This window comes from Myotis lucifugus, unplaced genomic scaffold (assembly GCF_000147115.1).
Source record: "Myotis lucifugus unplaced genomic scaffold, Myoluc2.0 scaffold_69, whole genome shotgun sequence".
NCBI classification, from domain to species: domain Eukaryota; kingdom Metazoa; phylum Chordata; class Mammalia; order Chiroptera; family Vespertilionidae; genus Myotis; species Myotis lucifugus.
The window spans coordinates 1,058,991-1,083,077 of NW_005871117.1; the positions used below are offsets into that span (position 1 = coordinate 1,058,991).

General features: G+C 44.1%; 1 protein-coding gene across 9 annotated transcripts in view; it reads left to right on the forward strand.

Annotated features, from left to right (window-relative positions):
• The window catches only part of KCNMA1 (potassium calcium-activated channel subfamily M alpha 1), a 674,818-nt gene that overhangs the window by 640,200 nt on the left and 10,531 nt on the right, over positions 1-24,087 (forward strand). For 6 of the 9 annotated variants that reach the window (XM_023755062.1, XM_006090192.3, XM_006090208.3 and 3 more), the window contains 4 exons: positions 4,501-4,614; positions 9,334-9,464; positions 20,788-20,982; positions 23,147-23,265. In XM_023755062.1, coding sequence (XP_023610830.1) covers positions 4,501-4,614; positions 9,334-9,464; positions 20,788-20,982; positions 23,147-23,265 — 559 coding nt within the window. Of the gene's footprint in view, positions 1-4,500; positions 4,615-5,352; positions 5,434-9,333; positions 9,465-20,787; positions 20,983-23,146; positions 23,266-24,087 lie in introns of all 9 variants that reach the window. The other 3 variants (XM_006090207.3, XM_006090185.3, XM_023755065.1) reach the window with 1 other exon arrangement.

The following is a 24,087-nucleotide window of genomic DNA, read 5'->3' on the forward strand; positions in this document are numbered from 1 at the left end:
CTTAGTTTTTTATCTATAGAGAAGGGGTGTTGATAGATGCTGTGCCTATCCACAAATAGTTATCGTGTACCTAGTAAAATATTAACATCAGTAGTCAACATTTTTGAGTACTTGCTTTATAGCAAGCATTGCACAAAATGTTTTTTATTTTTTGTTAATCCTCACATGAGGTTATTTTTCCATTGCTTTTCAGAGAGAATGGAAGGGAGGGAAGGGGAAGAGAGAGAGAAAGAGAAAGAGAGAAACATCAATGTGAGAGGGACACATTGACTGGTTGCCTCCTGAACACACTCTGACAGGGGGTTGGGAGTGAATCCAGGTATGCAGGTATGTGTCCTTGACCAGGAGTTGAACCCGAGACCTTTTGGTGCTCCGGATGACGCTCTAACCACTGAGAACACTGGCCAGGGCTGCACTAAATGTTTTGAGCACACTATTTGATATTATCTTCACAACTACCCTGTGTAGGAAATACTTTCAGTTTATAGACAGAGAATCGGGGGCTTGGAGAAAATGTGTGCTATGCCTATAGTTATGTGGCTACTTAGTGGATGAGGCAGACTTTGAACTCACACTCTGCTTCTTCTCTATTGGCCAGGCATTCTGTAGACAACCTGGGAAGTTTAAAGAAATAGAAAACCCAGTCTCTGGCTTAAAGTTCTCACACGGCATGTGGAGCGGCCATACTTGGCAAGGGGCCCTCTTGGGCCCATTTATGCCTGTGCCAAAAGAATAGAACAGACAACCTAAGCTGGCCACATGTGCCCCTGAGCATTGGAAAGGGGAGGGCTCTTCCATTTAAGGAAATCAGGTATTCTTTGGAGGCCACGTTTAGCTCAAAGCTTGCCTCCCATGTCCATGACCAGCAGAGAGCAATGGAGACACATTTAAAGAATCAGGAGACCATCTCAGCAAGAGCCAGATGGTCACTGAACTTGAATCTTTTCCTGATTGAGAATTTTTCACTTCATCTCTCTAATGTCAGCATTTTTATTCACCTATTCTGGTAAAACAAGTGGTTGTTTCTAAAATCTGTTTCCCAAGTGTTAGTTTAATTAATGAAGGGAGTGTTTCCCAGCTTCTCTATTCTCTAGTTGTACAGAATCCTATACAGCTATAGTTTAGTCCATGTCCCTATGGAGAGAGAATTAAAGTTCAACCAAAGATGTGTCCACTGCAGCAAACAACAATGGGAGGAAGACATTCAGAGATCTGGCCACAATTTAGACCTGTCCCTTTATCAGCTGCTGCTCTGACCAATGGGGTAGGTGACATCTAGTGGCATCAAAGGCGGGCTTGCCTCATCCCTTCAGATGGAAGGTGGCTGAATTCTATTCTCTCCAAGATCACTTAAGGAATCTGCCATTTCAGCCACACTGTCCCCATATTAGGACCCGTGTGAGAGAAACAATGCTAATACATTCTGTTCATCTTTAACACAACTCTACACCCGAGGGGGTGGGGAGGACAGAGTCTATGTCTTTCGTCTTTCTTTTTGCTTTTAAAAATGTGTGAGTTGGAAAGTTTCCAAAGAGAAAGAGATATTAAAGCTGCTGACGTTATCTTGCCAACCAAAGCACCCTGTCCACGGGGCCATGCGTAGGAGAGAGAAGGACCTTTAATGGAGAGGTGTCTTTGGACACCCACCATAGTTTGTCAGTTTGCAGATGCTAATGGAGCCAGGCTTGGTGACTGAAGGGGAAAATGGAATATGAAAGCAAAATGAAAGAGGCCCTTGAAGCAAGCATGTCATTTCTAAATGAAGGTTTCATGCAAAGGGATTGAGTCTTTTTACAGCTGCAAATGGGATTTTTAAATAAGATGAAATAAAAGGACACTTTGGCTCCTTGCAGGTTCTGTAATGAAATACAGTTTTCCTAATACCATGGGACCCGCATTTCTCCCTGTTTTACGGTGCTATTCCTTGACGTACAAACCCGTATTTTCTCAAGTCAGCATTTGATGATGGATGTCAAAATACAGGCCATGTATTATGCATATAGCATTGCCGATTTAAGGTGTTTACTTGTCAAGTTGGAGAAATTCAGAAACGTCACATCCACTGAATCTGCGCAGCTGTCACTTGCAGTTTTTCACGCTTTTGAACGAAACTTCTGATGAAAACAGTTTAGTTTCTCCTTCACTATTCTGGGGCAAGAAAACAGCTAGCATTCCACATGCATGTTCTTGGTTATGTGGTTGGCTGAGACACACACATTCCAGAGTTCAGAAAGGTGGACACTATGCTGTCATTGAAAATTACTTACCCTGTACATAGTATGTCAATATAAAGAATAAAATTAAGTGCAATCAGGGAATGAAAAGTAAATAAAACTTTTATCTTTCTGAAAGTATGGCATTCAATAGCATGAAATTTATATATGGAAGACAGAAAAGAGGCAAACATTTTTATCTTCTCCTGGCATTTCATGCAGCATGCTCCTCCCAAATAACAGGCAATTATTGAGCATCTGTCATTTCCTTCCTGAGAGGGATTCGCACACACCGTCATGCCAGAGCCAAGCCCATCTTGTCACATTGCTGTAGAGTAAGTGGGGAGACTGGTCACACAATCTGCTTGGGATTTTGTCCTTGGAAACTTAACAAGTGACTTTGTATCTGCAAATCCCTAATTCACTGATGAGCCCACATAGCAGTCCTTCAAGGGCAAAGAAGAAAACCCAGAGTGACCGTGTCTGCCTGTCCTCTAAGGTAGAGGAGCGGATGGGGCCTTGCGGCCGGCGCAGAGCTGATGTACCACTCGCCTTGTGCTTCACTTGGTTAAATTAATGTTCACTGTATGAATGTGTGAGGTAAATTAATGTCTCATGTTCATGTGTATCTGTGCACATCCTTAAAGAGGCAGCCATTCAGCCTAGCTGGGATGACTTCTCACCCTCACTGATTTTGAAGTTGTGGCTGGGTTAAGCTCATCCTAATATGCACTTGGGATTTGGGTCTGAGGCCCAAAGAAACCCAGACCACAAAAATCATAAACCAAGTAGGCTACATTCCAGTTCACTCTGCCCACTTCTGTGTTAGGAGATCTGTGTTAGGCACACTGGGAGTGCACGGGTCCACCCTGAGCAAGTGGCATATGCATCAGTCAGGATGATTTTAGTTGCAAGTATAAAAACAAAACCCAACTAATTTTCAAAAGCAACTAATTTTGGCTTAAACAAAATGGATATATATTATATACATATATGTATATTCATATATATAAGTACATAAAACCATCCTACCTCAGGATTTCTTCCTACAGGAGATTTCATATATAGATATATAGATATGTAGATATGTATATAGTTTATATATAATTTATATAATATTTATGTATGTAATTTACTTATATAAAATTATATAAAATCTTATTATATACATACTAGTATAATCACATATATAGTTTACATATATAATTTATGTATATAAAATTTATATATATAATTTATATGAAATCTTATTATTCTATACCTATAATCATATAGATATATAGATAGATATAGATATAGATATAGATATAGATATAGATATAGATATATGAAATCTTCTGTAGGAAGAAATTCTGAGGTCAGTTGGTTTGGGTTCCAGGGCTGGTTCATCAGGAACTCAAGGACTGCTCTTCCTGTTGTTTTGTCTTTCATCGTTCAGTTCAGCCGATATCATTCAGCTGACTTTGTCCTCAGCTGGTGCCCATCCTAGTTATGAGTTGGCTGCCACAGTTCCAGGCACTGCAGGCACAAAAGCAATGTCCAGTGAATTAAAAGAGAATCTCTCTTCCTATGTGGTTCTTTTTAAGAGCAAGGAAACACCCCCTAAAAGCCCCCAAGAAGATTCACCACCACTTCCCCTTGGCCAGAACTATGTCAAAAACCTAGGTAAGCCTCGCTGGCAAGAGAGTAAGCAATCAGTAGGTTTATGATAACAAGATAGGTTAGGTCATGCTGTGTTGACAACAAACAAATCTCAGTGTCTTAAAGCAACGCAGATTGCTTGTTCCCTCACTCAGAATGCTTTGTGGGTCTGGGCTACTGTCCAGGGCTGCTTCCCAGCCGTCTTCTCTACGGTTGCCGTGGTCTGGGAGGACAGGCGGTGGGTTGATGTGTACCAGAAGTGATGAGATGCATGGTTCTGTTCACTTTTCATGGGCCAGAACATTTCCTATGTTGCCTGGTCACATTTAACTTCTAGAAGGCCCTTGGGTATAATTCTCACGTGTGCCTGCGTGGAGAGGGGAACAAAACTCTGAGCAGCATCAACAATTCTTGTAGAGACTGGTTTTTAGAGAACTTTCAAAGTGGGCTACAATTATTTCCAATCGTCTCCTACTTTGTTCTTCTAAAAACAATTCATCAGAGTTTACCCTGGCAGTGCTAATTGTTGACCTATAAATAATGCATATGCTACATTTTTTTTATTGTGTATATACCCTGAACTCTCATTATTTTCAAATTTTCCACAAAACTGAATTTTCTCCCTTTTCTTTTTACTTCTCACCAGGGTTCACACCTCCAGGAATGGACAGAACCTCGCCAGACAACAGCCCAGTGCACGGGATGTTGCGTCAGCCGTCCATCACAACTGGGGTCAACATCCCCATCATCACTGAACTAGGTAGGGGTGAACAGTAGCCATGGGCAGAATTTTTAGTTCTCTCTTCCAACCATATCGGATAAGAGGAGGTTGGCCTGGTTTTTAGCTCCTTCAGGATAGTAGACTCTAGTGGGGTTTGTTTAGAGGAGATTGAAGAAAGCATGTGTAGAAATATCAGATTAGCAAAAGGGAAAACTGATCTATGTTTCCTCTGAGATGAATAGACAGTTTCCTTCATGCTGGGCACTGTTTTCAAAGGCATATGTGATGATGGATTTTAAATTGGGGCATAAATCAGGGCAGGGAGAAGAAGGAAGGAAGGGCATAGCTCATGGACTCCTGGTAACTCTCATGGGAAGCACCGCTGGACAGCTCCTAGAGTCAGAACCCTCCACGGAGGCACCAAGCTCCAGCTCTAAGCAAATCCCATTTAGAAAACTGGAGAGAAGTGGCCTAATGTGTCATAATGCTACATTTAATCTGTCCTCACCAGACTTCTCAGACGAAGGCCATTTTCAGTGAAGGCCACTCGGGTCCAAAAGCGATGGGGTTTTGAGGGCCACGCTTGTTGGCCAGTGGAATCCCACTTTTAACCTGACCATGACACTCCTTGCTTCCACTATAAATACTACCTACCTATGGTCCAGGTCCCGGGTCCCTTTACTTTAGAATGTTTCCTCTGTTATTCCCTCACTCTTTTCTTTTTCTGTACTTTCCTCCACTCCCTTTCCCCAACCCTTAAACGCTGTATCCAATTAGCTAAACCTGGCAAGTTGCCTTTGGTATCAGTCAATCAGGAAAAAAACAGTGGGACGCACATTCTAATGATAACTGAACTGGGTAAGAAGCACTGTTTTCCTTTACATCAGTATCTCTTTTGTTCTGTTGTTGGTGTTCCCAGCCATCATCAGCTTGTGTTTTATTTCGCCGGCTGTAACAGAAAGGCTACCCCATGGCACTGCTTTGAATGCGTTTTATTTGTGGCTCTGGTTGGAATCGACTGTCTTGTTCTGGCCTTTCTTAATGATTTCCCCACACACGGCACCAGGGAACCTTTGATCACACCCATCTGACCTGGCAGTTGTTTTCAAAGCATCTTTGCTCTAATGCATTTTCTTTGGCCTGGGCCTTGTGTTTTTTTGTGTGTATGTGTTTTTTTTCCCTGTTTTTTTTTTTCTTTCTTTTCCACGTGTCTCCCTGCTCTCCCGCCTTCTCCCTTATACTCCTCTTCCAACACACTGTCAGCTTGACTGACATGTCTTCACAGCTCTCGGAGGAAGTCAAAGGAAAAATATAAAAATTTTAAGATAAGAAACCTAAGATGGTGCCTTCCCTCCAGCTGTTTATTTTCCTTTATTCTCACTTTATTTGCCTTTTTTTCATATTAGGCCCTTTCTCAGAAGCTCTGGTTCTGAAGCTATAAAAGCAACCAGCTCCTAGGGGACTTTTCTCTCCAAAGCAGATTTCAGGAAGGGTGCCAAGGATGAGGTTAGCAGCACGGGGGGCGCAGCCCTGACCCCTCCCTGCTGGCCCAGAACCCGCTCTAGGAGATTCAGAGTGGACTCACCGGGAAGATGAAGGGCCGGGTCATGACTGCATTTGTCAAGCCCTTCCACGGGTCCCCACGACTTGGTTAATATCTCTATGAAAGGCACCCATCAGCAGCAGGTCTCAGAGCTGGGGATTGATCTTCTAAATAGAGACAGCGAAAGTGCTGCTCGGCGGAGGGCTGGGCAGAGAGGTGGGGGCACCTGCCTTCAATGACTCACAAATGAAACTAACATGCCATTTTCTTGGCCCCCAAATATATTTCAAAATAAAAGAGCAGCTTTTAACACAGTCATCTTGCTTGCAAGGTGTCTAGGAACTAAGGAATAAATTGTCCACCACTCAGCACCACATTATTGCAGACGTAGCTATTTATCAGGACAAATTCGCTCGGGTCGAGGAGTATCACACTATTTTTTGTTTCCACCAGAGGAAGAGGTGTCTTTTCGTGTTTAGAGAAGTTGGCTGAGAGCCTCGGTTTCGGGAATGCTCTGCCCCAAATCTTAGTGTTGTCAGAGAGCCAAGGAGCTCCTGCAGCCCGACTTCTGGTTGGAAAATCCATGCGAACGTGTCCATCTCAGAAGCCTTCAGAGCATTTCAGAATTCTCACTGCCAGGAATTGCTTTTCCCATTTGGAAGTCATGTGCTGCCAGCTAGCTAGGACATCTTGACCTGTGATTAGTAGAAGAGAAAAGAAACAGCTTGGAGCCCCAAATCTGAGGCAACAATTCAGGCCTCAGTGAGCATCATTGAGTCTCCTGAGCCCTTTGTCCTCACTAGATGTCTACCATTAGCTCAGAGAACTTCCCGTGTTCCCATGATGCCCATCGTCTGTGCCTTCGACCTTAAGCCCGATTTTCCTAGTGGTCAGACCACCTTGGGCAATCATACAATCATTCTCTGACCACCTCACCTCCCCGGTCCCCCCAAATATTTACTATTTGCCTACTACATGTTTTGAGATGTGTTCTGCATACTCCAAGCCAGCAAAATGCACTTTGAGAACCACAGAGGATGCCAAGGTCAAATAAACTTTTAAACTTGTGTAGCGTATTCCAGTCGTCACCCATTTGGGGAGTTCCAATTGATGTTGGTGAGTCAAAGTCCCACAGGAAGGACCATTTTAAAGCTGTTCACCCTGCCTGTTTCCCAGTTGTATTTGACCTTGTACCTATTGGGGTGATTGTTTTAATCACCTCTTAGCACCTGCATAATGATTGTTCTGTAACATAGGATGAGGGTAACACTGGCTGTGCTCCTCCCGAGACTGAGTAACCCAGAACAGTGCACAGGATTTTCACTGAACCCTGGCTCACACCCTGAAGTCTGTTACCAGTGACTCAAACCCCAGCTCGCTGAAAATTTAGACCCACCTCTCCCTACTTTGGCTACTTCCCCTCTAAGTCTAGTACCAGCCCTTCCTCATCATCATGAAAAGCGGTAACCGATGCTCCTCCTTTTGGGGTGTCCATACACACTCCCTCCTGAGCTATTAAAAATAATTAATACCACGTCCTCTGCATGTTGTCCCAGGTCACATTTTCTGATTCACAAAGTAGGAAGACTCAACAGTGGCCAACCCATGCATGCTTGCGGGTACATGGAGGGGCGGGGGGGCAGCTACAAGTTGACCCTGGTAGGATCCATGAGTAGGCCTTATGGGCTTCTGAAAGCTGGGGATTTCCATACGTAAGGGGTGGACTGAAGGTTTAGTGTCACAAAGGCGATTCTGAGAGCAGCTAACATCCATCAAGATGCTGGGCCAAGCATAGTGGTATCCTGGCAACCTCACGAGAGGGGCTGTCATGCCCCATCTACGGAGGGAGAAACTGAGGTGTGCAGTGATCATCTACAGAGGGAGTGAGTGCAGAGCCTGAACCCAAAGCCTGCTTGGCAGACCCTGCATCTTGCACTTTCACCCACGAGCCTATGACTCAATGCTGCTGTGACCATGGGACCCGGATGTGATAAACTGAGGAAGACCAGAGCCAAGATTTCTCCCCATTAGAATCTTTCTCTAGGGAAAGTGTCACTTAAACATAATTCTGTGCCTAGCTTTCCATCCTATTACCATTTATTCTGATTCATACAATAAATAAACAAAAGTTAGAAAAGAATTGTTACCCAAAAAGTTACTTTTGGGGGAAAACTACTCTAGGAAAGAGAATTAGCTGCTGATACTTTAGGAAGGAATCAGAAAGAGGAAATCGAATCGATTCTTTTCCTAAAAGCACAATAATTGTTCTAGAAATCACCAGTGCTCTCTTCCCCCACCACAGACTTCCCCCCACTGTTACTTGCTCTGCAAAACTAATCACTGAAGTCAAGATGGGAATGGAAATTAATTTGTCATTTAATTTTTAATAAGTTAAAGGCATCTCAGTGACACAGCCAATCAGTCTGCAGGCACGCGTGCCGGAGGAGTCCTTGAGGAATCCTCAGACGGAATAAAACACAGAACCCGGGGCTGCATCTGCAGAAGCTGAGGCGCGGGAAAGACAGCTGTTTAGGAGGGGAAAGGGAGAACGTGGGCATCCAGCGCCTCAGATGCAGAGCAATTCTTTGTCAGCTGCTTGCTGGAGGCAGCCGGCTAACACCCCACGTGGGTCGCCTTTGTATTAGCATGGCTTGTGGGGTGTCCCCCAGATTCAGGGCTGGGGACACCAGCCACTCCCCAGGCAGATCTCGGGGCAGGGTGTGGGCTGTGCCTGCCTGCGGGTGAATTCTTTGCTCTTTGCCTCTGCTGTGCTCCCAGTCAATTGCTCTTCACTCTTAATAGGTTGCTTTCTTTCCCTTGTGGCTAAACTTACCATCCAGCATGGCTAATCCTGGCGACTCATCCTTGAACTACGCCCGTCTCTCAAAGGGCTTGGCTACCAAAAAACACTGCAGGGTGTTTTTCGGTCATGATTCTAAAACTATACCAAAGGACTGACCAGCACTGTCCGCTCTCCTCCCGCAGCCTGCCATGGGGCAAGCCTGCCTGAATGCATTGCCCTCCGGGCCTCGAAAACTCGGTCAGGAGGAGCCGTCCCTTGAGTCCCACGGCCCCACCCCCAGACCCATCCACAGCTTCTCCCATGCTTTCCTTCCCAGTGACCTCACTGTTCCCAAACCACTAGCCTCCTCTTCCTCTGGTTTCGCTGACTGTGTGTAGTTTTTTGAGCTAATTCTTATGTATGCTTTTTCTAGTGAACGATACTAATGTTCAATTTCTGGACCAAGACGATGACGATGACCCCGACACAGAACTGTACCTCACGCAGCCATTTGCCTGTGGGACAGCGTTTGCCGTCAGCGTCCTGGACTCTCTCATGAGTGCGGTGAGTGGGTGCGGGATCCGGGAGTGGAGACCTCCCGAATGAGGGGCGAGGGGCTGGAGCGTGAGCGGCCGTGGAGCCTGGAAGGGGATCCCGACGTTCATCAAATTATCAAGCACATGAATGTTGATTAAAATTCTTGAAGGTTCAAGGAAAGCTATGAATAAATATAGGTGAACACTTGACCTGGTCTCAGGTTCAGAGAGAGATTCCATAAAGAAATAATACACATTTTATATCAAAATCTGAGCAATAAAGAGGGGAGATTTTGTGGGGAACAGTGTCCCCTAAAGAGGAAAGCAAGTGCAAAGGCCTGACAATCTCAAGGAAGCCAGAGAAAGCCTGTTTGGGTGAACCACAGGGAGAGGGACGGGGCGGGGCAGGGGAGGGAGGGAAGGTTGTTTTGTGTTTTTTATCCTCATCCTAGGACATGTGTAGAGAGGGAGAGGGAGAGGGAGAGGGAGAGAGAGAGAGAGAGAGAAATATCAATGTGCGAGAGAAACATCCATTGCCTGCCTTCCATATGTGCCCCAACTGGGGATCAAACCTGCAACCCAGGTGTGTGCCCTGAACAGAAATTGAACCAGCAACCTTTGGGTGTAGGGATGATGCTCAACCAACTGAGCCACCAAGCCCGATGGTCTTTTTATTTAAAGAGCGATGAGGAGGCATCGAAGGGTTTGGAGCTGGAAAGTGCTGTGATCAGGTTTACATTCTAAGGGACTGCCTGGGCTGGGGTGTGGAGGATGGTTCAGGAGGCAGGATGGCAGCAGGAAGTCTGCGTAGGAGGCTCTCAGCTCAGACTGGGATAGGGCTGCAGAGAGGAGGGAGTTGTGTAGATTTCAGCGGTGTTTGTTGGTAAAATTGAAAGGACTTGGGAAGAGATTGAATATGAAGAGAACAAAGTGTCAAGGGTGACTCCTAGGTCAGTGCCAGTCACTGAGACGTAAGTTGTGTGTGAGGCCCAGGCGTGAGGACCTGGCATGAGGGCCAGGCCCGGACTGTTCTTTGCGGCAGGGAAGGACTGGAGTGGTGGCAGAGAGCGGAGGGTGGGCTGGCCAAGGGACCAAAAGCATCTTTAGTTTCTCTATAACAATGTGCATTGTTTTATTCACTTTTGAGACTAAAAGCAAAGAACAAGTAAAAAATAGGTCCCGGCTAATGGAGCCATCCTGAACTATAAAAGCAGACATTTGAATGGATCATAACCTGCGGACCGTGACATGTCCCCACTGAGTGTCTTTATTTATTATATAGAAAAGGCTCTCTGTTTTGGAATTCTCAAGTTCGCCATTTTTGAAAATGCAGCCATAGGCTGGATAAACACTGACCTTTGGAGAACCCATGAAGAAGAGTTTTATTGAACACATTAAGATCATAAACATAGCTCAGAGAGGTTTTATACACATACATTTCTTAAAGAGCTTAAGAAAGCTATTCCCCTGAACACGTTATACAACTGATATGCTAATTATGCGTTATTCTCATCTATTCATCAAAGACTATCCCAGGACCTCTATTTGAAGAAAAAAAACGTACAGCTTTTTAAGACTTATTTAGGTTATTGTCTATTCCTGAATGTGGTCCAATTGCAAGTATATCTGAGTTAAAAATCAGAATTATGGATTTAAAAATAATTATGAAACAGCATTCATCTGCATTAAGGCTGACTGGGCCCCATGCCACACAACCACTTTCCAAGCCAAGAAGGAAAGGAAGTGGTCCCCGGGGAAGGGCTCTCTTGGTCTCCCAGGCTGTGACTTCCTGAGGCCTGAGGATCCTGAGCCCGGCCTTCCTTCCTGCTGGTGATGGGGGCTCAGTTTGGGCAGCCTCCTTCAGCAGGCTGGAACGAATGATAGAAGCTGGAGGACGTGCTTGTTACACTACTCTATTCTCTGCAATGGTTCTTCTAGTCTCCAGATTCAGTTTCCAGCAGACTTCTGTAATTCGTCTCTTTGAAAATGTCATTTTACTTCTGATCCCAATTAGAGAGATTATAGAAGGCTGTTCTCACTAAGAGATAATTAAACTGTTGTTGTTTTTTTCAGAATTGCAAATACATTATTAAATATTTTAAAATTCAAATTTATAAAGTTATTTATGTTTTGACATACCAGGCATTCAGTATATGCCAGGCAGGACCAGCTAACATCATTTTCAAGGCCACTTTTTCATAAATTATTAAGAATTTCAAAATGGTGGCAGCAGGGTATTAAACCAAGTGAGAGGTCCTTCTGAGCATAGACCTTGGGCAACGACACAGGCCACACACCCATGAAACCAGCCCTGGGCCCAAGGAATAAAAGTGGTTTTGAGCCTCAGAGAACTTCAGTTCTATACAGCCAAGGGGACACATGTTGGCCATGGGGTGGGGGTGGGGGCACATCTGGATTGAGCTGCACAGCTATCTGTCTACTTTATCACTGGGGAGTCAGTTCTTGGAAACTCAGAGGAGAAATCACAGTGAATTGGTTTGAATTTTTTTTTTTAAAGCCATCACTAATCTCCTTTGAAAAGTGAACTAAAGTGTTTGGGAGAGGATGGCTAAGGCATGTGTGCCTACAGGTCTGTGGGCAGCTTTTCCTCTGAATTCCAGCCTTGGAAACAAGGGATCGGGAATCTACTCCTGCCATGGTAATTCCCAGCAGCAGCAGCCTTTATGGAGGCCCAGAACTGTTCAGGCATGTCAGCTGTAGTATCTGATCTGTTGGGCAAAACATGAATAAACTTAGTCTAAGTGTTGAAGCAAGACATTCTTAGCTGATCCACTGATAGTAACTTTTCAAATAATGAACCCAAATGCCAGTGATTCCAGGCCTTGCTGGCATTGCCGAGTGTGAACGAGTTTCACAGTGAGGTCTTGAATTGGGTCCTAGTTCAACAGATCCAACTGGATCTACACCTTCTGATAAAATATTACCTGTGATTTCTTTGCATTCCACCCCAACCCTAATTAATGAGAGAGAGAGAGAGAGAGAGAGAGAGAGTCAAGGACTAAGACAGGGTGGACAGAAATATAAATTGAGAAAGTGAGACTCCTCCAAGAAGCAGGAGCCAGAGGTAAGCTTCTATTACAGGCATTCGCTTACAGGCAGCGTCATGACATCCACACACACATCTCTTTAGATGATGATCTTCCTTTCCTAGCACACCTCCCAGAATTGCCATTTACTCACATGTCTAAACATCCCCTGAATATTGTCCTTTATAACTCCACTCCTGCTGCTTACTGCTTCATTTGTTAAAAGAATAATGTTTTGATTCATCACAGGCAATCCTGGAACAGATAGGGATGTTGCAGACATGGCCTCATGGTGTTCTACTACAAATCAACAGCAGAAACACGTGGCAAGAGGGAATGATTATGCTGATGGGTTCATGCCTCTAAGAAGATCACAACTAAAAATTGTATTTTTCAGAACACCAGCTTGCTGCTCACACACACACACACACACACACACACACACACACACGTGAAAGGAACCCTCTCTGTAGTTACAGCTGAAATGGGCACACTTAGATTTCTTTTCCACACCGCTACCACTTCCCCCTAGCCTCATCCTGGATTTGAATTCCACGAGGACTCTCCCTAGAAAAAAAAGTCATGAACTCAAGAGCCAAACTTCTTGAATGCTGTTCCCAGCACCCCAATTTACCATGTCTGTTCCCTTAACCTCTCTGTGCCTCAGTTTTCTTATCTTTAAAATGGGGTGATAATAGTACCTATGTCATGGGCCTATTGAGGTGATTAAATGAGATAAGGTTGTAAAGTGATTAGTGCAGAACTTAGCACATGACAAGCTCTACATGTACTTGTTGTTATTAAGCAGTACGTTTGGGCTTACTAAATGCCAGGCTGTGAAGAAGAAAGATGAAGACCCAGCCCTCACATTCTCCCAACCTTCATTCTAGTGCAAGCAGCAGTAACCAAGTCAGTACATGAGTACCATCAGGGAGGGGTGGCTGATTTAAAGCACATGAAATAGTTTCAGTGGGAATGGAGACCTGTTTTAGCCAAAGTGGTCAGAATCATGCTGTCTCAGGCAGTAATTTTGACACTGACACTGAAAAATCAGAAGAGATGGAAGAGCCTCGTTTTCCCAGGCAAAAGAAAGGCAAGGGTTAAAGAGCAGTGATGAGCTGGGCTTTGTTTGTCTGAGGGGGTGAGTGAAGAGCTCAGTGGTTGGAATGCGGTAGACCTGGGAGAGGGATACCAGGACGCAGTCAGACAGGCCAGGCCATCGGCCACACCACGCAGGCTGAGTACAAAAGGCCCCGTCTGGTCAAGTGCTAAGTCTGGGCTTAGACACTTCAGTCTTGGTTAGAGGCTGCTCCTTTTGGATACTCCCGCAGCCTTAGAATGTGACCTTGGGAAGCTGGACACACATGATTGACTCTCTTAATTGTACTTGCATTAAGGGCCGAACCCCTGAACTGTGTCATGGAGAAGACCAAGTTCTCGGTGAGCCCAAGCTGACCCAGTGCCATGTGAAGTGAGGCCCATTAACAAATGACTCCTCCATCCTGGGCAGCAAAGCTGGGGCGGTGTCAGCGTGGCAAACAGTAGTACGTTCTGTTGTCCTCAGAACATGCCACTCTGTCACATTGGACCAGGCAGGCCCAGGGTTGGAAAAAAAAAACACCAAATAGTTCTCATCCCTCATGAAAGAAAAATACTAAAAATAAAATCCACACCATGAAAACTAGGAAATATAAAAAATGGCAGCTATGACATGGAAAATGACAATTTTAGAGCAATTATAAACGAAAGGCAAAGTGCCATTAAAGTTAAGGCAATGTTATTAAAAGATGTGTTAATTTTCAGTTAAATTTTCTATAAAAGACCAATTAGTTTAAAAGCCTTGACAGCATTAACTGTGAAACATAAGCTCTGGTAATTATACTGTGAAAAAATAAAAAGAGGAAGATGCTCCGCGCGTTCCAGACACACGGGCAGACGGGCGTCCACAGAGCGGCTAGATGGCGCTGCGGGCTCAGAGTTCCAGGTTGCAATCAATGGTCCTTCCCCAGCATTTGTTGGTTTCCTCAATGCCCACTTCTTGGTCTACTTACAAGACCTGAGAATCATCAACATTTAGAGGCCAAGGGGCCACACACATGACGTGGCCCAGCTCTCTGGTATCAGAGAGGAGAACACAGAGGCACAGAGAAGGGGATTCTCTACATTGGTCGCATTGCTTGTTGGTTGTTCTTTTTATGAACTACCTTTTATTGAGTTTTCATTGTGCATTAGAAGTTACACAAATTATCTCATTTAACATTATCCTATAAGCTGGGTTTGTTTTCTTTCATTTGTGTGTGTGTGTGGTTTGGGTCCTTTTTTAAAAAAAAAAATTCTTGCCCTAACTGGTTTGGCTCAGTGGATAGAGCATCGGCCTGCATACTGAAAGGTCCCAGGTTCGATTCCGGCCAAGAGCATGTACCTTGGTTGCGGGCACATCCCCAGTGGGGAGTGTGCAGGAGGCAGCTGATCGATGCTTCTCTCTCATCAATGTTTCTATCCTTCTCCCTTCCTCTCTGTAAAAAATCAATAGAATATATTTTTAAAAAATCTTTTTATATGGATGAGAAATACAAGGCACAAGAAAAAGAACAAAAAGTTAAGAAAAATTCCCATTGTTATAGTTATTGAATGGCAAAGCAGGGAATTAAAACCGTACTAGATGAGTTCTGCAGTCTGTACATCAGGGGTGCCACGTTGCCTGACCATGGTAGTGGGAAGAAGGACTCCCATGTTCCTTAGACTCCATAGGTCTCCTGATTCCAGGCACTGAGCAGGACCCCAGTTCCTCAGTTTCCATAAGCTCCCGATGTCCATGTGACACAGGATATGCCATAGCAGAGGGCCTGCCCAAAGCATCCCTGGAGACTAGTCTGACTGAGCTGGAGGTTCTGGGTAAGATCCCTCCTAAGGCTCCTAGGACAGGTGTTGTAGACATGGCCATGGTAAGGCCCAGAGAGGACCACCAGTACCAAAGCCTGGGAGGCAAAGCATCGCAAACACACACACACACGCACGCATGCACACACACAGGTTACAGTCCTCCCTTTAGAATTGTTTTGTCAATTCTAGCATTTCTGTTAACCCAGAAGAGAATTGTGCCTTCTGGGTCAGACGACCATAGAGAGGTTGTTTCAGCTGGCACATCCTCCACATGAATAAAGTCTTAGACAATTGGCATTTGAGGTCCTAGCACCAGGTTCACTGCATGATGCTGAAATAGCCACTTCCTGTGCAGAAAGACCACTGTATGCTCTGTGAGTGATCACATAAAGTTTTTGTGACTCCCAAGGGGACCAACTAGACATCCTTTTGCAGGGAAAGCACTGTCTCTCCACCAAGTTACTCAAATCACAGAGACCTTGACACATGCTCAGAGCACACCCATATGCGATACTCAAGGTACTTCTCTGCAGATGAGTGCAGAGGCATCGCAACAGGAGCCAGAGTGCTCTGCTGCGGAAAGGCATCATTATTCTCTGCCATAGCAGGTGGTGCTGCCCGCAACGCTGCTCCTTGATGCCTGCATGGAGAGGTCAAGAACAGAGATCTGGAACAGACACAGTGCCAGCTCAGAGGGCAGAGAATTGTGTCCAGAGTTGTCTTACAGAGTTGATCAGACACCTATGAAACCTGCAACCCACCCTGAAATTATACTCAGTGATAATTTTGAAAGTGACACACTCTTCGAATAGCACACAATTACAGGCCAAACCAATACCCAAGGATTAGTAGATGTTCAATAAATGTCAGCAACTGATTGATAAAAAAGATTACATGGTTTCAGTGTAACTGATTTCAGCACAGAAGGGGAAACAAGTCCTAAAGGTCAGACAACACAATCACCTTTCATGTTGACCTTCTAGACCAGCCGTGGGCAAACTACGGCCCACGGGCCGGATCCGGCCCGTTTGAAATGAATAAAACTAAAAAAAAAAAAAAAAAGACCGTACCCTTTTATGTAATGATGTTTACTTTGAATTTATATTAGTTCACACAAACACTCCATCCATGCTTTTGTTCCGGCCCTCCGGTCCAGTTTAAGAACCCATTGTGGCCCTCGAGTCAAAAAGTTTGCCCACCCCTGTTCTAGACTTATCATTGCAAAGCAGAACTTACAGTGCTATTTGTTTAAACATCATTGACTGTATTTTTATTAAAAAAGTTACTCATACTCAGTGTGGAAAATTTGGAAAACAGAGAAACATGTAAAGAAGAAAATTTAAATGAACCAAATTTCCCAAACCCCAAAGATAAGCATGGTTAATATTTTGGTATATCTCTTTCCAGATGAGTAGGTACATATGGAATCATCCAGTGTTATATCCAATTTTCATTTGTTTGTTGACTATTTGCATTTCTTTTGGGGAGAGAAAGAAATGCTTATTTATTTATTTTTTGTCCATTAAGAAAAGGATAATTTGTCTTTATGTTGATGAATTATAAGATTTTTAAAATATATTCTGGATACTGGACCCTTATCAGATATATGATTTGCAAATATTTTCTCTTATTCTATAGGTTTTCTTTGAACTTTCTGGATAGTGTCCTTTGATACACAAAATACCTTTAATTTTTATGAACTTCAGTTTCTCTTTTTTCCTTCTCTTTTTTTGATTATGTTTCAGGTATAATATCAAAGAATCCATTTTCAAATCAAAGGTGGTAAATATATACTCTTGTGTTTTCTTTAAGTGTTTTATAGTTTTAGCACTTATATTTAGGTCTTTGATCCACTTTGAGTTAATTTTTGCTTATGATGTGAGGTAAGGATCCAACTTTATTCTTCTGCTCCAGTTGTTGTAGCACCATTTGTTTAAGAGGCTATATTCTTTCTCCAGAATGGTCTCGACACCCTTGTTCAAAATCAATTGACCATACCTGTACCAGTTTATTTCAGGGCTCAATTCTACTCCAATGATCTATATGCCTATCTTTATGCCAATACCACACTGTCTTGATTAAGTAACTTTGTAGTGTATTTTAAAATTAGAAAGTGTGAGGCCTCCAACTTTTTTTATGATTGTCTTGGCTTTGTGGTCATTTATTATTTCATATGAATTTTACAATCAGCTTATCCATTTCTGTAAAAATGGCATTTCAGATTTTTATAGAGATTACATTGAATATGTAGCTTGTTTTGTGGAGTATTGCCATCTTAACTATATTAAATCCCCCAATTCATGAGCATGGGATATCTTTCCATTTATTTAGATCTTCTTTAATTTCTTTCAGCAATATTTTATAGTTCTAAGTACCAGTCTTGTACCTCCTTGGTTAATACTTATTACTAACTGTCATGTTATTTGTAATGCTTTTCTAAGTAGGACTGTTTTTAAATATATGTATATTTTTATTGATTTTAGAGAGACAGGAAGGGAGGGGGAGAGAGAGAAACTGATGTGAGAGGAAAACATCCATGGCTGCCTCCTGTACACCCCCTACTGGGAATCAAGACCGGAACGTGGGCATATGCCCTGACCAGGAATGGAACCAGCGACCTTCTGGTGCATGGGGTGATACTCAACAGACTGAGCCACACTGACCAGGGTGCATGCCTGGGTTGCAGGCTTGATCCCAAGATCTTACATAAAATATTGATTAACTTATGTGAAGTAAACTTTCTGATAATCTCAACTTTGACTTGTTAGTATTAGATACTCTCTATCTTTTAAAAAATTTATTGTGATTCCAAAACAATTTTTTTCTTTTTCTTCTTCCAATATTGACTCGTTTAACCAGTCCAAAGAATGCTTTTTCTTTACATCTGAAATACTGTGGTTCCCTTTTAAAAATACTTACATTGGCTCTTTTTCCCCTTTCTCTACATCTGAGCCAGGAGAGGTCTCTTTTTCAGTATACAAGATCATGGTGTGCTGTGGCCCACCATGTGTGCTGCTACACTCCCCCATTGGCCTTGCTCTGGAAGGGTGATTACACTGCAAAGGCTCATGCTAAAGTTCTGTGTCCAGCACTCACCCATGTAATGTGCCGCAGGGCCCAGGAGGGGTCTCGTGCTTCTAATGCGAGGCTATCTGGCAGTGGGGACGAGTATGTGCCTTGGAAAACTTTGGAAATGTTTGTACATGTGCCCTGAGCCACATGGTGACCTGTCTCCCATTGCTGCAGCCATGTCCTAGGATGCAGTCCCCCCCACTCTGACCCTCACTGTGCCACTCCGGGGCCTAAATGGGGTCTAAATTGGGTTTTAGAATAGAGTCAGGCTAAGAAGTGCAGATTCAAGGATGAAATGAATGGCCTTGCTCCCCCTCCCCACCCCCGCAAAAAAAAAAAAAAAGTAAAAGATTTTAAAAAGGGAATGAGCTGACTGTTCTTGCCATCATAAAGGCCCGAGTCTCTGATATCAGGCCGAAGTATTTATCAGAGCTTCCTGTACACACATGTCCACTAGTAAGTGCCTCACATGTTTTGGTTATACAGTCCTTACAACCACTCTATTATTACATTCAACAGATCATGAAATGAGGCACAAAAGTGATCAGTAACTTTTTCAGGTCACCCAGTTACTGAGTGGTGAGGTCAGCATTGAATCCACAGCCTGACTCTCCTTTAACCACTTTATATTATCTGTCTATCCATCCACCTACCCATCTGTTCATCCATCCACCCATCCATCCATCCATCCATTCATCCATCTATTCATCCATCCATCCATCCTCCATCCATCCATCCATCCATTCATCCATCTATCAATCCATATACTTACCAATCTATCCAGACAGATAACAGATATAGACATATACCATTATGTACACACACACACACACACACACACACACACACACACACACACACATACCCCAGCATTATTTCCTCCTTTACTCATCCTTGTTTTGCCTCTGCCCTGCATGGCTGAGCTCTGGTAGAGGATACATTCTCCTCGGGGTCTGACTGGTTCAGAATAACACTCCTAGTTTCCTTTGATCTTGGAATTTTGTATCACGTGGGTATTTTTGTGAATATTTCAATGAGGAAAATGAACTCAGCCCCACTAGCTCTCATCTGAACTCAGAAGCCCTCATAGAATTATTTGCATGTACACTTGGTCTTACGACTGTGCTTATTTTACTGATGGGAAAAGCCCAGAATGACTAGGCAACTTCCCCTAGACGTAGACCTAGCGATGGCCCAGCAGGGTGAGAGCCTGTCCTTACCTGGTTTGTTCCCTACTACGTGTAGCCTGGTAAACTGTTTAATGCAGCTGTCTTTCCTAACCTGCTCCCGAAGGTCCGTACATCCTCAAAAGCCCCCGCAATATTTGGTTGGATGTTATTTAGCCTGTTTGTTTTCTTCTTACAGGGGAGGATAGAGTGCAGACCCTTAACTGAGGTTTTATTTCTAATTAGACTGGGTGACAATCGTCTTCTTTTGAGCTTTTATTTGACATCCTTCTAATTTTTTAAAAAAACCATTGTTTTACTCTTGACAGACCTGTTATGTGTCAGATGTGAGACAAATGTACACGTAGAGGAAGCTTCTCTAATCAGCTGTATTTGCCTCAGACTCCTGAGGTTATGTAAAAACCAAAAGTGCACACACCAGGACACGCACCTCACCATACACTTCTCTAGCATATTTAATTGATTTCTGGGTTAGACTATGCCAAAGCGTGTGATTTGTTGAGCACGTGGCCTTAATGATGCCCTTGGTATCTCCTTCCAACACAGAAATTGTTTTGTGTGGGTTTTTTTGTTTGTTTGTTTGGTATTTTTTTAGAGAAAGATAGAAACATTGAATGCTGTGCCATTGTTCCGCCCATTCATGCATTCATTGGTTGCTTCTTGTGTGTGCCCTGAGTGGTGATTGATCCCCTAACATTGGCATATTGGGACAATGATGCTCTAACCAACTGAGCTACCCATCATGGAAGTTTTGCCATTGTTGGGGGAGGCAGCTTCTAGGCACATGGGCAACAGGGCCTCAGGGGCAGCCCTGCCTGGGTTAGCAACCTGGGCCAGGTGCATTTCGTTACACAGGTAAGCAGTATGTACAGCCCTGGCAACACCAATGATGGGAAACACCAATCATTTCGACTTTAGCCCTTTAATAAAAATCCTCTGAATTGGTTTTTAAGTCAGGCTCTCTTGGCAGAACCAAGTAGGAGAGAAAATAATGGAATAATTGGAGGCTGCTGTCTTTTCACTTCCCACATAAAATTATTTGATGAGACAGGCCAGAACTTTAAACAGGAATGCCAAGAAAAGTTGTAATTTGGATGCCAGTTGTCATGGCTTTGGGGTGTGTGCTTAAAGGACTTCCCCCGCCTCTCTCTGTCTCTTGCAGACATACTTCAATGACAATATCCTTACACTGATCCGGACCCTGGTGACAGGAGGAGCCACGCCGGAGCTCGAGGCTCTGATTGCGGAGGAGAATGCGCTTCGAGGGGGCTACAGCACCCCCCAGACGCTGGCCAACAGGGACCGCTGCCGTGTGGCCCAGCTAGCGCTGCTGGACGGGCCCTTTGCGGACTTGGGGGTGAGTGCACCGTGCAGAGTCACCTCAGCCTGTTGTCTGCTAGTAGCTTGGTCTGAATGAACTGGGTGCCAGACAGTGGCAAGCTAAGATCTGTTTTTTCTACCTTCTACAGCAGTGGTTTTCAACCTTCCTAATGCCGTGACCCTTTAATACAGTTCCTCATGTTGTGGTGATCCCCAACCATAAAATTATTTTCGTTGCTACTTCATAACTGTAATTTTGCTACTGTTATGAATCGTAATGTAAATATCTGGTATGCAGGATGTATTTTCATTGTTACAAATTGAACATAATGAAAGCATAGTGATTAATCACAAAAACAGTATGTAATTATATATGTGTTTTCCGATGGTCTTAGGCGACCCCTGTGAAAGGGTCGTTTGACCCCTCAAGGGGTCGCGACCCACCGGTTGAGAAATGCTGTTCTACAGTAAATAGGAAGTAATGTTTACAGTTTACTGTATATCAGGCCCTGTGCTTTACATGTAATCATTCATTTTGACTCTCATGGCAGCCCTTAGATGTAGGTTCTATTATCAGACACTCTAAGGAAACTGAGGCTCGGAGAGACGGAAGACTGGCCCCATCAGGAATTTGCATCAGGAACCCTGGCTTCAGAGCCTGTGGCTTACTCATTCCCCTGAGGTATCTCCTACCAAGAGACAGAAGACAGCAGGTGATGCCAACATGCAGTCAGTTAACCCAGAGGCCGACCACCACTGTGCTCTATCCCCGTAACCAAGCCCAACTGTACATGAATAGCCCGTGAGGAGCTTTTACAAACTACTCCTGGCCATGCTGAGCCACCAGGTTGCTGAGATTTGGTGTCTGCATAGGGCCCAGGCACTGGTGGATTTCAAAACCCCACCACTGATGATTTGCATCCACTACTACCGGCCAAACAAACAGCATCTCCTGTGGACCCTTTAATGTCTCTAATTCCAGATGCAGGTTTTCTAATATCTGAGGCTGGACTCAGCCACTCTCCTCCCCTCCCTCCCTGCTGCAGAGGGACCAGAGCCAGCCCTCGGGGAGAAGTATGCGGTCTCAATTCTTATTCCCAGCCCTACTCCAGGGATGCGTTCAAGGGGTGGAGCCACAAGTCTTGAGAACCAATAAACCCACTGCACAAACAATAGTACCGCTCAAGGAAAGGGTCGCTTTCTCCGTTTCTTCTGAAACCCTGATATCGACTTGCACCATATAGTAGTTTGCTTATGGGCAGGGACCTATTAGACTGGGCATTATTGAAAGGCAGCTTCCACAGTTAGTGGCTCTTTTAACTATCACCTACTTACTGATATTTTAAAAGGACCAAGACTTTAAATAATGGTAAAATCGGGCTCTGTGTGTGTTCTCTGATATGCCTACATGGAAATCCCAATGACAGGGAGGACAATGGCAGTCACTTTATCGCCAGGGAAGTCATTCTTCAGTGCCCTTTCTATAATGATAACACCAACCTGAAGCCACCTGGCTGCCCAAAGCCAGCCTTGCCAAGTGAACGAATGTGCTTTAACATTCCACATGGGGCTCCAGACCCCGGGAAGGTGACTGTGAACTGATTAGGACTGTGAATTCCGGTTATTCAGCCCGCAGACCGCCAGCTCCTGGGGAAACATTTTCCCTTTCACTCTTGCCGTCTCTGAGGTCTGTAAATTGTGCTTTTCACACAGTCCTTACCTGGAAGAGTCTGTCACCATAGTACCTGGTGGGGTCTTTTCTTCTTGCAGCGATTTTAATTATCACTCAAGCGGCTTTGACGACACGGTCAGATCACAGTGATTGCAGCCACGCTGCGGCTAAACATAATCACCAACTTGCTGAGCTGGTTTCTTCTCCCCAGCTAACGTGCATCTGCAACCCTCAAGCTTCACACCCTCCAAGTGAGGGAGAGGTGCCTTCTCCTCAGAGCTCTCGCTGCTACAGCGGAAAGCTCGAGAGAAGCAAGGGAAAACCTCCTTATGATCAGCATCCAAAAAAATCACCGATTTGGGGTGTAGGCTGTTAACCACATTGCCTTTTACAGCCACAGTCCCTTGGCACAGACCCTCCAACTCAGGAGACACCAAAACAAGCATTCCTGAAAAGGCCCGTTCCCCCTGGACCTCTACGTGCAAGCCAATCAAAATGATGCTTCTCTCCGTTGTCTGTTGTCTCCCAGGATGGCGGTTGTTATGGTGATCTGTTCTGCAAAGCTCTGAAAACGTATAATATGCTTTGTTTTGGAATTTACCGGCTGAGAGATGCTCACCTCAGCACCCCCAGCCAGTGCACGAAGAGGTAAGTCTACTTCTACTCTGCTCTCCCACCGAAATGCAGACATAAATGAGCCTCCTGCACCCTGAGGAAGGCAGAGGCCTGTATACATGCTCTCAGCAAGCAACTCACTCTGCTCACATGCGACCCAGCACTGAGTTTGGAGGTTACCGGAAGCTTTTTTCTTTAATTACTAATAGCAGGTGTGAAGACATTGTGGGAAGAATTCAGGCTTTATAGGGTAGTTCTACCACCTAATTACAAACTTTTGAATAGGAGTGTCTCCTCCAAACTCCAGCCACTGGAATAATTTTATTGGTACCTAATGTAGAGATATTTCATACTGCTAGTATTTAAGGTAAATGATTCCTTCGTCATCTCTTAGACGCTTATATTTTTACTTAGTATATTTTTAATTGACTCACTCATTCCCTTTTATATATTTACTTTAACAAAATTATATACTTATCACCACAAGCAGAAAAGTGTATGCGAGTTATATTTTTCTAATATGCATTAAGATAAATTCGTAGCAGCCCCATATTAAAAGGACATCCTAGAATGACCAAAATCAGGGTGTGTACCTATACCCCAGGTAACAGTGCTATAGAGTTGAGTATTTCTCAACCTTGCTTGCATATTAGAATCACTGGGGGTGCCTTTAAAAACAATACTCAGATTATCCTGACTTAACCTGTCCGGACTGAAAATAACATTGTTTAATGCCCAGGGATTGCTGTGGATAGCCAGGGTTGAGAATGATTGCTGTAGCCAGTGGGTTCTCAAAGTTCAGTGAGCATGAGACTCACCTGCAAAGCTCGCTAATCCACAAATTGCTGGACCCCA